Consider the following 14,633-nt stretch of genomic DNA (forward strand, 5'->3'; position numbering starts at 1 on the left):
TCTGCAGGAACACAATAGGTCTGTACTGTTTAGATGCAGAGGAGCCTGGACTCCCTGCAAGGACACCCCAAATCTTGTCCATCTGTAACCAATTCCACTATATCTGGGCTCTCGGCAGCCACTGAGAAGGGGCAGGACCAGGCCACTGGTGCTGCTCTGAACCAAACCTTCTTGTTAAACATTGGCCAAATCTCAGTGATGCCTATATATGTGAGGTCTTTGCATAATAGGCAACTGAGCTACTTCCGTGTGGTTTGTTTGTGCGGGGCTTGGCTTTGTAAGACATCTGTCTCTAGACTCTCTGTGCTATACGATAATTCACTGCAAACGAAGGTGTTACTCAGGCTGGACGCGTGGTTTGGAAGAAACACACTCTGGAAGAATGGTGAGTCAACACACATCTTTCCTCTTGTAAGAACAGGAGTAACACATCGCAATTTTAAAGTACAGATTTTGGATTTTCTTAGGGAAAGCTTCCCAGTTTCTACAGAACTTCTTGTCTGACTTGTATATTTCCTTATCTGAGGGGATTTCAAGTTTAAATCAATTATAAAATGACAAGGAATTTAAAAGAAAACAGACAGGTGCTGTGAATGAGAGACACAGAGAGAGACTCAGTGTTCAGGGTTTTTTTTTTTTTTTGCCACCACTGTAACAGTCTGCCTGATTGTAGGGATATTTAGAATCCCTCTCTTCTGTCTCATGTAAAGGGATCAAAAAAGGCTGGCTCCTGGGAGATTAGCTCATATTATAAATGAAAGCAAAGAGCCAAACTCTGCAGCCTTGACATGCTTCTAAACACTCACAGACTTCCAATGAGAATTTTAGTTGACACAGCTTGCAGTTACAGTGATTCAATTGAAGATTCCCCGAAACACGCCTAGCAGACTAGATATATTAAAATAAGGTTACAAAAGTTACCATTGGGCTCTAACGCAGCAGCCAACATGTCACATCAGAGACGTGCATTTGTTCAGCTCTACATAAAGACATGGTGAAGACTCAAGAACAAATGGATATAAACTGGACATTAGGAAGTTTAGACTTGAAATTAGACAAAGGGTTCTAACCATTAGAGGAGTGAAGTTCTGGAACAGCCTTCCAAGGGGAGTAATGGGGGCAAAAGACATATCTGGCTTCAAGACTAAGCTTGATAAGTTTATGGAGGGTATGATGGGAAAGCCTAATTTTGGCAATTAATTGATCTTTCATTATTAGCAGGAAAATATGCCCAATGGTCTGTGATGGGATGTTAGATGGGGTGGGATCTGAGTTACTACAGAGAATTCTTTCCTGGGTGCTGGCTGGTGAGTCTTGCCCACATGCTCAGGGTTTAACTGATCGCCATATTTGGGATCGGGAAGGAATTTTCCTCCAGGGCAGATTGGCAGAGGCCCTGGAGGTTTTTCGCCTTCCTCTGCAGCGTGGGGCACGGGTCACTTGCTGGAGGATTCTCTGCACCTTGAGGTCTTTAAACCATGATTTGAGGACTTCAATAACTCAGGCATAGGTTAGAGGTTTGTTACAGGAGTGGGTGGGTGAGATTCTGTGGCCTGCGATGTGCAGAAGGTCAGACTAGATGATCATAATGGTCCCTTCTGACCTTAAAGTCTATGAGTCTACGAGACTCAGGTGGAGTCTTCTCTAGGTCACTGATTTCGCTCCCTCCCAGGGCAGTTGGTAATCACAAATGGCTAATACCACCTGAAGGCTGTTTGCTGCCTGCCTGAACTGAGCTGGGAGTCTCTACTGGAATAATTCATTTGTAAAAAAACAAAAAAAAAAATACTGTTTGCACGGGGGAAAACGCCCACATTTGTGCAGAATATTGTTTGCACTGAATTATTAGGCCAGCTCTGCACTCAGTGCAGCTCCTAGTGGAAGAATATCTGCACTACAACCACCATTGATTGTCACTCTTGGCAATTTCAGCAGAGGGCATGTATTCCTTGTTTGACCAGCACTAAATTCACTCAGGTGATGAGAGGTGACCCAGCCTCCAGCCCTCCACTTCTAAAATGGAACCAGGAGGAGCTCAGCCTAAAATGGCCATCAAATTCAGCCTTCGTGATTAAGGACACAAGAGGGGAAAACAATAGATATACTGTCATTCTAAATTAATGCAGCCACACAAGGTAAGAGATCCTGCCTCAGGGTTGGATTCTTCTCTGTGCCCAAGCTCTGGAGAGGGAGCACCGGGAAACCAGTTATGGCTCCCTGATTTGGATCAGTCTCAAAGCTCAGAGCAACTGAGGGGCTGCTCAGGTTATGGCACGGGTGTCAGCTCCATGCTAGTGGAGGACAGGTGTGACCATACCGATATTTGCCCTACACTGGGGTTGGGAGGAAGCTCCTGCAGGAATTGGCTGCAGCATCTTTTCCCCAGCAGAAAGTTTGCCTGTTGCCAAGGGAATTCTCTGCTGCCCGTATACAGCCAGTTTCTGGCCCCTTTGCACCATGCTCAGTGATGCAAAGAGACTTAGAATCAGGTGGCTTTTGTACAAGGGTGGTGTGATTCACTGTGATTGTATAGCAAGCAAAATGCTGATACAGGGACTGGGCCAACCAAAGACTAATGGGCTAAATTTCTCTAATATAGACAGGCCAAAAGATGTATCTAGTCCTGGGACTAAATTGAAAGGCATTCAGGCATGACTACATAAGACTATGATGCTCTCAGCATAGGCAGGCTGAAAAGAAATGGCAAGAACACACCCTCTAGGCAAGGTGTCAATATGCTATTATTCCTTTGATTGGCTGCAATGAGCTCTCTCTGACCCTAACGCGGTATAAATCATTTTTACAGTGCAACAGTACGGAGCAAGCGTTCCATGTCTGATACTTTTTATTAGATGGTCAAGTGCTATCCCAGGGGAATTCTGAAGTGTTGCCAACTGCTGGAATATTAATAGGTAGAAACGAAGAGCACAGAAAGTTGATGTCATGGTGTGCGTGTCAGGAAAGGTCGGGCATAACTAAACAAAGAAATAGTGAGGGTGGAGTTAAATTCTCCAGCTGGGCAGAATGGGATGTCACTATAATAAATGGACTAATTATATGAAGATAAGGTTCATACCCACAATTGTTCCCAGGGATTTCTACCCCTGTAGAAAAAGCCTCCACTTGATTCTAAGGCTTTGATCTGTCAGAGCAAGAAACCACAGGCTTAAACAGGTTAATTAAGCTACATTAAAATTAAGCACATGCTTAAGTGTTTTGCTGAGGAGTAGCTTCCCTCTGTGAATTTATTACTCAATAAGGAGATGTGTCCTGATTATTTCTATGCTAATAAGCAATTTTTTAGCTATGAACTTTCAAGTGACTATGTTTGAGTCGTCTGGCATTTACAGATGCACATGTTGGGCCTCCTTATCATTGTCGTCTCAGTGACATTATGCGATGCACAATGCTGGCTGACAAGAATTGAATCTGATGCACAAGGTAAGAAATCCTGCTGTCTGGACTCTCTTCTGTGCCTAAGTTCTTCTGAGGGAACATCACAGATCCTGAGAACTCATTGGCCACTGCCCCAATAAAGCGCAGAGCAACTGAGACGCTGCTCTAACCCACTGGTGTAGCCACTGGTGGAGAGGTGTCACAGTCCCCTGGGGAGGGAGGAGGCTGGTGCAAGCCAGCAAAAAGTTCCCCTATTCCAAGGGAATTACCTATTGGCTGTATGCAGTCCATTTCTGGCCCCTTTGCACTACCTCAGCAGATCTCAGTGTGGAATCTGGCCTTCTCCATGCGCATCACTGAGAACAGAGTTGTTTGCCAAATTTAGCACCTGTCTGTTGAAACCTAACCAGGGACAAGAAACCAGGGAAGATGGGGAGGGACGTGGGGTGGCTGGTGAGTCCTGAATACAGATTTACTGTTGGAGAAGGTGGTAAACTGAGGCCATGAGAGAAAGGGGACTGGGGAAGTGTTAGTGATGCTACACATTCCAGAATAGTTTTCTGAAAGTTTGCATAGCCAAAAGAGCCCTTACACATATGGATTTTGGGGCACAAGTGGCGGTTGTACAGAGATTTTTCAAAGGAACAGCCGGACATGTGTTCATAAAAGGCACAACAGCCAATGGAGGGCTTCCACTGCCGTTCAGAAGAGGCAGTCTTTGACACAAGGACTTTGGTGGGATGGGGGATGTGGGAGATGAAGGCTAGCAGATTTCTTGGGGGACACCCAAGAACAAGCATCAGTTCGACAAGTGTTTGCACTCCGGTGGGTAAGAGAGAAGAGGCAGGAGAAGATGAGAGATGCAGGAGCTCTGGGGACATCACGGAATCAGCCAGGCTGTAGCATGCACAAACCTTTTGCCTGGAGTGTCTTGCCCAGTGTACTGGTGGTGAACACTGTTCTAAAATGCACTGCGTCCAGCCTGTGTAGGGGTGCATTCCAGCAGTGCCAAGACCTGCCACGTTGCAAGCTGGCTGCTCTCATGACTACCAGGACCAGGCTGAGCAGTGCACCTGAACACATACAGAGACAGCAGACAGCACAGCATTCTGAATCCCCCTTTTAAAAAGTCTCTCTGCTGTGCATGTGGCCGTGCCTTGAACATGCTCTTGTCAGGCATAATTTTCAGCTTGCCCGTGCAGGTCCATGGGCTTCCTGAAAGTAGGTATCATTCTAAGGTAGCAGGAAAATGCATGGATAAAGGTGTCAATGGATGTCCTAATGGGACCTTTGAAAACCTGGCCCCCAATGGATCTGATCTGGTAAACAAGCTTAGAGTTCATTTATCTGATTGCATGCAGTCGGAGCCCATTTTAATTGGCATTTACCCTTCTATTTTATGTTATCTGGGTCAAGAAGGAACATATTTAGACTCATAAAAGGAGACAATGATTCATGCTGCAGTGGTTGGTTAGTTTCCAGGGTTTTTTTGGGCAGGGTGTGTGTGTGTGTGGGAGATACACAGCAACGAGAACTAAGGCTAATTTCCTAGGGCTGAGGAAAATTATGAACAAAATTGATTGAGGAAAAATTTGCATGAAAATTAGGAATTGTTTAAGAAGAGTTTATTGGATGGCCAATAAGCCACACTTTCATAATTGTGAAAGGGGATAACTTTAATTAAAAAGCCATCCTGGTTAAAAGGAGAACTGAAGGCAGCAGTTAGAAATATGCATATAACTAATTGGAAAAAAGGGGAAGTAGTTAGCAATCAATATAAATTGGAAGTATTGTAGAAAGTTGATATGGGAAGCTAAACACATCAGGGAAGTGTCCACGGCTGGCAGGGCCATTGGCAACAAGGAGGTTTTTTTTAAAGGATATCTGGAACAAAAGAAATCCTAACAATTGTGCAGGTTCATTAATAGATGAAATGGTAAAGTTGCTGATAATGATACAAAGAAGGTGTTAAATACATATTTCTGTTCTGTATTTGGAAAGAAGCAGGATGGTGTATTACTAGGAGGAGGAACTACTTTCAAGGCCATTCATGATTTGTCCCCACCCTACTTCTCATCTCTCATTATTTATTAATATGTCAACTCCCACCTCCAACTCGTCCATTATGCCAACTTCTATTGCTCACTTGTTAAATTTGCAAACAAGCCCCTTTGTGCTTACTCCCATGCTGCCCCACACACTTTGGAGGAGCTCCCTGAAAACATCCACAATGCTACCTCATTATCCACCTGCAAATCCCTCCTCATAACTCTCCTTTCCCATGATGCTTACAAAAAACTTGACATTGGGTTATGGTGCTGGTGTGCTGAGACCACTGCCTATTATGCTGACAAATATTGTCTCATTGTTTCCTTATACTCCTGCCTGTATCTGCTGTCTCTTGTCTTATACTTAGATTGTAAGCTCTTTGGGGCAGAGACAGTCTTTTTGTTCTGTGTTTGTACAGCACCTAGCACAATGGGGTAAGCACCATGGTAACACAAATGATAAACAGCAACAACTAAGGAGAATGTTAAATGGCATCTGCTAGGGATAACATTTTTAAGATCAGCAGGCCCAGATAACTGGCACCCAAGAGCCGTAGGAGAATTGGCTGAGGAGATCTGAGCCATTTTTAATAAATCTTGGAATACTGGGGAAATTCCAGAGGACTGGGAGGATGTAAGTGCTGTGATAATATGCATAAAGGGCAAGTGAAATGACCCTTTTAATAAGACAGAGTTACCCTGACATAAGTGTTGGGAAAAACAACAAAGCTGATGTGGGATTCCATCAATAAAGAATTAGAGGACAGAAATATAATTAATGCCACTCAACATTGTTTTTTGGAAAATATGTCTTATCAAATAACGAACTCAGGTTTGAGATTACAAATTTGGTTGATAATGATTCAGAAACATCAAAACACTTCATTTCAGCTAGTTCAGCCTTAATCTTTGTTCTCCTGAGATGCCGCTGAGCCTCAAACCTCTATCTGTAGTCCAGTCTCCCCAGCTGAACGACATCTTCCATGATGCATCATGGCCATGTGCCACTGCAGCAATTCAACCAATGGGAACAAAATGGTACAGCATGGGAGATGTAGTCCAGCTGGGGCACCTGACTCAAAGAAACATCCAAACTACAACTCCCATGAGGCACTGCAGAAGCTCAAGGCAGACACAGATTTGGGTCAGTTTGACATTAAATGGAACATTTTGGTTTGGAAAACTAAAACATTTCTATTTGGCTTTGCCCAGCTTGGTGAGGAATAAAATCAGTTTTTTTGGCAAAGTTGAAATTTTTCCCATGGAAAGTTTTGATTTTTTTGTGTTTTTTTTTTTTCATCCAAAAACATGTTGATAGAGCTATTAGAACAATTTCTACTAGCTGGCTCCTATTATCCTAGTATTTCAGTGCTTTGCAAACACTAATTATCTTCACAACGCCTCTGTAAGGTAAGGGAACTGACTCAAAAATGAAACATTACCTCCCTGGTGATGAAGTAATTCCCATTTTCCATATAAGGAACAGAGGCAGAGAGAGATTATTTGACCTACCCTGGGTCACACAAGGAATCTCTGGAAGAGCTGGGAATTGAACTCTTCTCTCCTGAGTCCCAAGCCAGGGCCCTAATCACAAGAATTTGAAATGTACTAGCAATTGAACCAAAGGCCATTGAAGTCAACAGGAGTTTGTCCATGACTTCAATGGGCTTTAGATCAGGCCTTAAAAATGTGTGCCAATAATTTGATTCAGTGGGATCTGAGAGGAGAATTAGTTTTTCAAGCAATCTCTCCTCAACTGCAATCCTCTCTGTCTCCTGAATTGTCCAGGGTCTTACATTGGTCTGTCTCCTCTTGTTTAGATTGTTACGTCCTTTAGACAGGGAATGGGTCTTAGCAGGCTTAGAGTTTATGGTGCTATATAAGACTTAGAACAAACAAATTACACTCCAGCCTCATATTAAATATACCAAGCTCAAACCCAGATTTGATAAACAATTTTAAGTTAATTGTACTGTTGGCATGTACCAGCAAGTTGGTTATGTCCTTTCAGGCTGCATTGATGAGAATGGAGTGCTACATGAATTCAACTCCAAATGGAAAACGAAGGATTGCCAGAGCTGTAGCTGTAGCAAGGAAACAATGGGGTGCTGCAGCCTGTAAGTATAAAATAAATGCACAGTGATTTTTCCTGCAGGGTTCAGGCCACACACTCAGATTTCTCTGGGGCGGGGGGAAAATACAAAGCTGTCGTGGTGACGTCACAGCCAGTCCATCCCCTCATGGCCCTGCGTGGCTTCGCAGCAACTCTGCCTCAGGTTTCCCCCACCAGACAGCTGTTTGGCCCTGCAACAGTCCGCCTCACCTCACCACACCAGCCCTCCAGCCAGCTCACTTATAATCACATCCCTTCCAGGGTAATAAGTCCCACAGGCTGACAGTCCAGTGTCCCTATATAAGGTCATCAGCCCCAACCCCAGCCCTGCACCCTCTTCCTCAGGGAGGCTTTACTATCGCCATTTTGAGGGAACCCAGGCCCAGCCCTGTCTCTAGGGTTTCTGCCCAGGAACTCTGTGTTGAAGCGGCTAGAACCTGCTCCTTACAATCCCTTGCTGCTTCCCTTGCTGTTGCCCTGGGCTACTTCCTACCTGCTCCACCTGTCCACAGGACTATTCCCTCCAGACCCCTCTCTGTCTCTCTCTGGAAGTCCAACTCCTGGTGCAGCATCTTGCCGGTCTGCTTGCTGAGAAGTCTCCTCTCCAGAGTTCCCAGCCTTTCTAGCAGCCACCCCTTGTCTTATCTGCTGCCTTCTTATTCCAGCTGTCAATGTCCCAGCAATTAGCTGCGGCAGAGGAGGTGGTGGATGAGATTCTGTGGCCTGTGTTGTGCAGGAGGTCAGACTAGATGATCATAACGGTCCCTTCTGACCTTAAAGTCTATGATTCTACCTGTTAACCCCTTAGTGGCTATGGTAGGATGGGTTCTATACACTCAATTCAAATACTCCAAAGGCACAGCTCTCCTGAGAGAAATTTTTGCCGTTACATCGACTCAACAAGTCATTATACTAAAGAATAAATAAAAGTGGGTTTAAGCCACAACAATTTGGATTGAGAGTAAGCTTTATAACCTCCCCCTCAAAAAATTTAAGGGGGATTCAGATCTCAGATTTGGGTTCAAAGATGGACCCATGTGCAAAATGTGCATCAATTGTGATTTCAAACACTCTGAACATGAACAGTCCCCGCTCCAACTACTAGACCACCCTAACTTACTCATCACACAGTAATTTACATCCTATGGTAGAGTTCACAGTAGTTGTAACTGAGATAGAGAAGGCACTGCCATTCTAACTCCACACACCACCCATTTTTAACTGCCCACATTTGAAATATGTTCCTTGTGCGTGTGTGCATGCACATGTAACATTCTTTGCTTGGTCTCAGCCCAAAGATAAAATTTAATCTGAGCTAATTTGATCCAGAATTTTTTGAGTTATGGGCATAGAATCATAGAATATCAGGGTTGGAAGAGACCTCAGGAGGTCATCTAGTCCAACCCCATGCTCAAAGCAGGACCAACCCCAACTAAATCATCCCAGCCAGGGCTTTGTCAAGCCAGGCCTTAAAAACCTCTATGCAGGGCTAGAAGGGACCTTGAGATAGCAAAGAGGGCTGGACTTGATGATGAGGCAAGACCAAGTAAACCTAGATCATCCCTGGCATGTGTTTGTCCAACCTATTCTTAACAACCTCCAATGATGGGGTTTCCACAACTTCCTTTGGAAGCCTATTCCAGAGCTTAACTATCCATATAGTTAGAAAGCTTTTCTTAATATCTAACCTAAAGCTCCCTTGCTGCAGATTAAGCCCATTACTTCTTGTCCTACGTTCAGTGGACATGGAGAACAATTGATCAATGGCCTCTTTGTAACAGTCCTTAACGTATTTGAAGACTATCAGGTCCCCTTCTCCCCCAGCCTTCTTTTCTCAAGTCTAGACATGCCCAGTTTTTTTTATCCTTTCCTCATAGATCCGGTTTCCTAAACCTTTTATCATTTTTTGTTGCTCTCTTCTGGACTCTCTTCAATTTGCTTATATCTTTTGTAAAATGTGGCACCAAGAACTGGACACAATGCTCCTGCCGAGGCCTCTCCAGTGCCAACTACAGAGGGACAGTTATCTTTGCTGACTTACATACAACACTCTTCTTAATACAGGCCAGAATATTAGCCTTTTTTCCGTCACATTGGCGGTTCATATTCAATTTGTGATCTACTATAACCCCCAGATCTTTTTCAGCCTTACTACCACCTACCCAGTTATTCCCCGTTTTGTAGCTGTGCATTGAATTTTTCCTTCTAAAGTGTAGTACTTTGCACTTTTCTTTATTGAATTTCCTGTTGATTTCAGACAAATTCTCTAATTTGTCAAGGTCTTTCTGTATTCTAAAACTGTCCTCCAAAGTGCTTGCAGCCACTCCCAGGTTGGTGTCATCTGCAAGTTTTATAAGCATCCTCTCCACTCCATTATCCGAGTTATTAATGAAAATACTGAATAGTACCGGACCCAGGACTAACCCCTGTGGGATCCCAGTAGACATGCCCTCCCCATTTGACAGCAAACTATTGATAACTACTCTTTAAGTATGATGTTTCAACCAGTTGTGCACCTAACTTATAATAATTTCATCTAGACAACATTTCCCTAGTTTGCTTTTGAGAATCACATGGGACTGTTTCAAAAGCCTCACTAAAATGAAGGTACATCACATCTACTGCTTTTCCCCATCCTCTAGGCCAGTAACCCTTTCAAAGTAAAAAGTTTCAGTAGTCCATGTCTCGCTGGGAGCTAATGAGGGTTCCCTAGAGATGCTTGTCTGTAGGAGAAACTGTGAATGTTTTAAGGAGAAGTGTTTTTGCAGGTCACCTGTTTCAATACATTTTGGGGACACTCTTAACAACATATATATGAGAATTTGAAGCGAGAAAAGCTCCTGAAATACACTGCACTAAATGAACAATTTGAAACGTCTAATCACACCCAATATACATTTCCACACAGGGCATTTCTAAAAGCCCCTCTTAAATTCATTTCAGTGTGCTGACACATAGAGATGCAGTTCTACCTCTAATAATAACCACCTATTATGATTTATTTTTAAATTGCTGATTAATCCTCACACAGTCCCAGTGAAGTGTAACTAGATCCCTTCCCTGTTCAGTGGGGCACAGAAATTTGGCAGTGTTCATAGCAATGAGGACTGCCCACAAACTTCCAAAGGAAGCACTGTAGGTGCTCCAAATGTCAGAACCTAACACTGGGTGGGTTCGCCCAGACATGACACTCATACGCAGGGATCATAAAATAAAATGGACTTTTGCTCTTGGTTTGCCAGAGAGACAATAAAAAGACAAATGTCTGTTAGAACATAGAGCAGCTCAATTCGAGTTCCACTAAGCATCATGAAATAGCATTAGGCTAGGACACATAGCACAGTGACAATTCTAATAACTGCCACTTACCAACAGTTGAAGCTCTTGGCCTGCACACAGGTACACAACAGGTATTAAGGGCCTGATTCTCCACTCCACTACTCCAGGGTAAGTGCTCCTTGACTTCAGTGAACTAACGCTAGCATAAACCCAGAGTAACCAAGTGGAGAGTCACACCCCGCATTTGCTGTCTCTCTGTAGTATCCTGACATATCTCACACACTTGTGTTTGCTTTGTTTTTCCCACTGACAGCGTTATCACCCCTATAGACTATGACAAAGAGAAATGTGAAAGTATATTCTACGAGGAGACCTGTAGCTACAAAGTGGTGGAGAAGGCCGACCCCTCTAAGCTCTGTGAGGTCCATGGTGCCGTAGGCTAACAAACAACCCATTCAGAATCAAGATCGGCGTCTGGGCAAATCCTTTTGGATCACAGTTGTTTTTAAGTGTCCTTAAGCAATTCAGTGTGTGAGAATAGCAGCCCTGTATTTGATTCTAGGGTGTTTCTGTTACTATCTGTGGTGGCATAATCGAGCTATGAGCACAGGTCTTGTAAATTCTTTTCTAATGATCATTTGATTAAAATAAACTCTGATACAGCATCAAAGATCTGTCAGAGAATCTTCTTAATCTTTTCTTTCGCCATCACTGTTGCTGGAACCACTGGACGCATGTGGAGGAAGCATGCATGCTATAAAGGACTCTGAAAGAGCCTTTGCTTTCTTTCCAGCAGGGAACTCAAGCTGCTGCAGGTTCACAAGTAATCAGGGGATATTTTATGGGCAAGTTTGTCCTTCCCAAACCCTCCTTGAACGCATGGCCTGGTGTTGTCCAATGCCGTAGCACCCTTTGGATCAGACTCAGTGAATGGTCTGTAAGTAGCAGCAGTCCATTACAATATCCCAAACACAGCACAGCGCTGATGGAAGCCTCCCACACCTGCTCTCACATTCATCTGGGTAAGTGTCCAATAAGAGGATGTCATGCATCCAGGAGCCTAGGCACCGCAGATCACTTCTACAGTGCTGCAGCAGATGTGCGCAGGTGCAGGATGAGGAGGCAGCAGAGGAGTGTGCCCATCTGTGAAGATCAGTACGTCCGGTGGTTGTGCTTTGTGCCAGGAAACTGTTCAACACAGGCATAGTGCTGCACACCAAGAGATCACACTGATCCTTGGCATGCCAGGAGGGCAGCCTCCATTTCTCGGGTAGTACAACAACTGAGTTTGCATCATGGCTCCAATCCGGAAACAGTGAGGGACAGAGGCAACAGATACATGTTCCCAGCCTCTAGGGCCTCCAGCAGTGTCTGGATGCCTGGGTGACTTTGGCCAGCAGAATGTTCTCATGGCACCTTCAGCAGACCCAAGCAAAGCACTCTGTGGGGTTCCAGAAAATCCGTCCATGCATGGTATAGGCAGCTGTCCCTGCAGGAGGTCAGACTAGAAGATCGTAATGGTCCCTTCTGACCTTAAAGTCTATATCCCTGTCACAAGTGGTGGGCCATAGTCCTTCTGGGCTTAGGAAAGTCCCCACGTGGGTGGGTAAGGTGACTTGGAAAGTGTACTGACATGTCAGATCTGTCCCTAAGTACTAGTGACAAAAGTACCTGGAATAGTAGGTAGATTCTAAATGAACAAGTCATGCACTGCCCCACAGCAGCAAGATGCCAAACCATTATCTGAACTGTACACCTAACTTAGACATCATCCCAGGAACTGGAGGGAGGTATGTACAGCTGCAAGTAGATGTTGGTGATGTTCTCCTGAACCCTGCTCTTAGAGCCGGCCTGCCCCCCCCGCAACTAAAAGTTCAATGGTTTATTGGCAGGTAAGGTCACATCATACACAACTAAAAAATGGGAAATACGCGGCTAGGCACTAGAACTGCAGAAAAGGATCTGGGGGTTATAGTGGATCACAAATTGAACATCAGTCAGGGTGATGCTGTTGCAAAAAAGGCTAGTCTCATTCTGGGGTGTATTAAGAGGATAGAGGACACAGGAGGTAACTGTCCCGCTTTACTTGGCATTGTTGAGACATCAGCTGGAGTACTGGGGTTTTAGGAAAGATGTGGATAAATTAGAGAGAATCCAGAGAAGAGCAACAAAAATGATGAACATGTGTAGAAAACATGACCTATGAGAAAAGAACTGGGTATGCTTAGTCTAGAGAAGAGAAAGCCGAGGAGGGACCTGACAACAGTCTTCAAATATATAAAAGGTTGTTTTAAAGAGGACAGCTCAATTGTTCTTCATGTCCACTGAAGGTAGGAGAAGAAGTAATTGGCTTAGTTAGCAGCAAGGGAGATTCAGGGTAGATATTAGGAAAACCTTTCTAAGGCTAGTTAAGCACTGGAACAGGTTACCTGGGGAGATTGTGGCATCTCCGTCACTGGAGGATTTTAATAACAGCTTAGCCATCCATCTGTCAGGGATGGTCTAGTATACTTGGTCCTGTCTCAGCACAGGGAGTGGGGATGGAGTAGATGATCTCTTGAGGTCCCCTCCAGTCCTACATTTGTATTAGTTCTCTGATAGAATGGGACTGCTTGCCTTGTCAAAAAGAAGTGATCTAACTTTCTTAACAATGGGACTCTCCATTTAGGAAAAGGGTGTGTGAAAAATGTGCTGTGCACCAGAGACTGGAAACACACCAGAATGTTACTTGGAAAATGATTTGCGCACCACAGAGTGAAAAGCCTCAAACACGGCCTGCCCTACAAGGTGAGAAGAGGCAATGCCAAAAGGTAACCAGATAGTTAATATTAGGCTTGCATTATCTGGCCAGTTGAGTCTTGGTAATGCGAGATCATCAGCTAGATGACAGGACAGTTACACAAGATAGCTCTGGTAAGGAACAAGAAAGCGTTTAGTTTCAGATATGTGGACATAACCATGCAGCCCCAGGAGGACTTAATTGGATTTTATGGCCCCAAGCTAGCTGTGGGCAGGGGAATAGGGTGTGACTGGCAGCAGCACTGAATGCTTGGGTGATGGTGCCCTCACTGTGAGACGAGCAGTTGTTCTGCCAGAGGTCGTGGAGGAGAGAGAGGAAATGGTTTGCCACCCCCCATTTCCCTTGAAGGCTGACATACTTGCTGCTGAGAACTTTGGGTGGACTGAAACCCCCCTGGCAGCAACTCCACCTCAGTAGGACTGATGCTATGTGCAATAATTAAGAATGTAGGAAGAGGTAAGAAGCAGAAGTCGGGCAGAGGCGGAGGTAGGAAGAGCCTGCTCTGCTTCTACATACAGGAGAGGAGGACTCATTTCCTGGTGTGATGAGCAATCACCACAGGGCACAGAGCTGGGACTGCTGTGCAGTTATTAATTGTCCAAATCTTAGTAGCACCTATACACGTGAGGTCAGTCTGTATTAATAGGTAACTGAGCTGCTTCCACGTGGTCTGTTTGCTCAAGGTTTGGCTTTGTAGCACATTTGCCTCTGCACCATAAAAAAATTCACTGCAGCCAAAAGCTGCATCCTACAGGCTGGATACATATGCTGGAGGTGACACACTTTGTAGAAATGGTAAGTCAATACACATTTTTCCACCGGTAAAAATGGGAGGTACACATTGCTCTTTTAAAAATATAGATTTAGATTTTCTTAGTGAAAGTTTACCTGGTGCTACAGAACTACTTGTGCAACTTGTATATTTCTTACCAAATACTGAGAGGAGTCTAAGGAGAATAAGAGTCTATGCATGTTAAATTAGTTATACCATGACTAT

At 44.3% G+C, this 14,633-nt stretch overlaps 1 protein-coding gene across 1 annotated transcript; it reads left to right on the forward strand.

The window, feature by feature from the left end:
- The first annotated feature begins 258 nt into the window (after positions 1-258).
- Positions 259-11,494, forward strand: LOC117880450 (beta-microseminoprotein-like). Its single transcript, XM_034776640.1, has 4 exons — positions 259-385; positions 3,351-3,441; positions 7,456-7,561; positions 11,150-11,494. The coding sequence occupies exons 1-4, from the start codon at positions 383-385 to the stop codon at positions 11,277-11,279; spliced, it is 330 nt and encodes a 109-aa protein (XP_034632531.1). The 5' UTR covers positions 259-382; the 3' UTR covers positions 11,280-11,494.
- The last annotated feature ends 3,139 nt before the right edge of the window (positions 11,495-14,633 follow it).

This window comes from Trachemys scripta, chromosome 7 (assembly GCF_013100865.1).
Source record: "Trachemys scripta elegans isolate TJP31775 chromosome 7, CAS_Tse_1.0, whole genome shotgun sequence".
NCBI classification, from domain to species: domain Eukaryota; kingdom Metazoa; phylum Chordata; order Testudines; family Emydidae; genus Trachemys; species Trachemys scripta.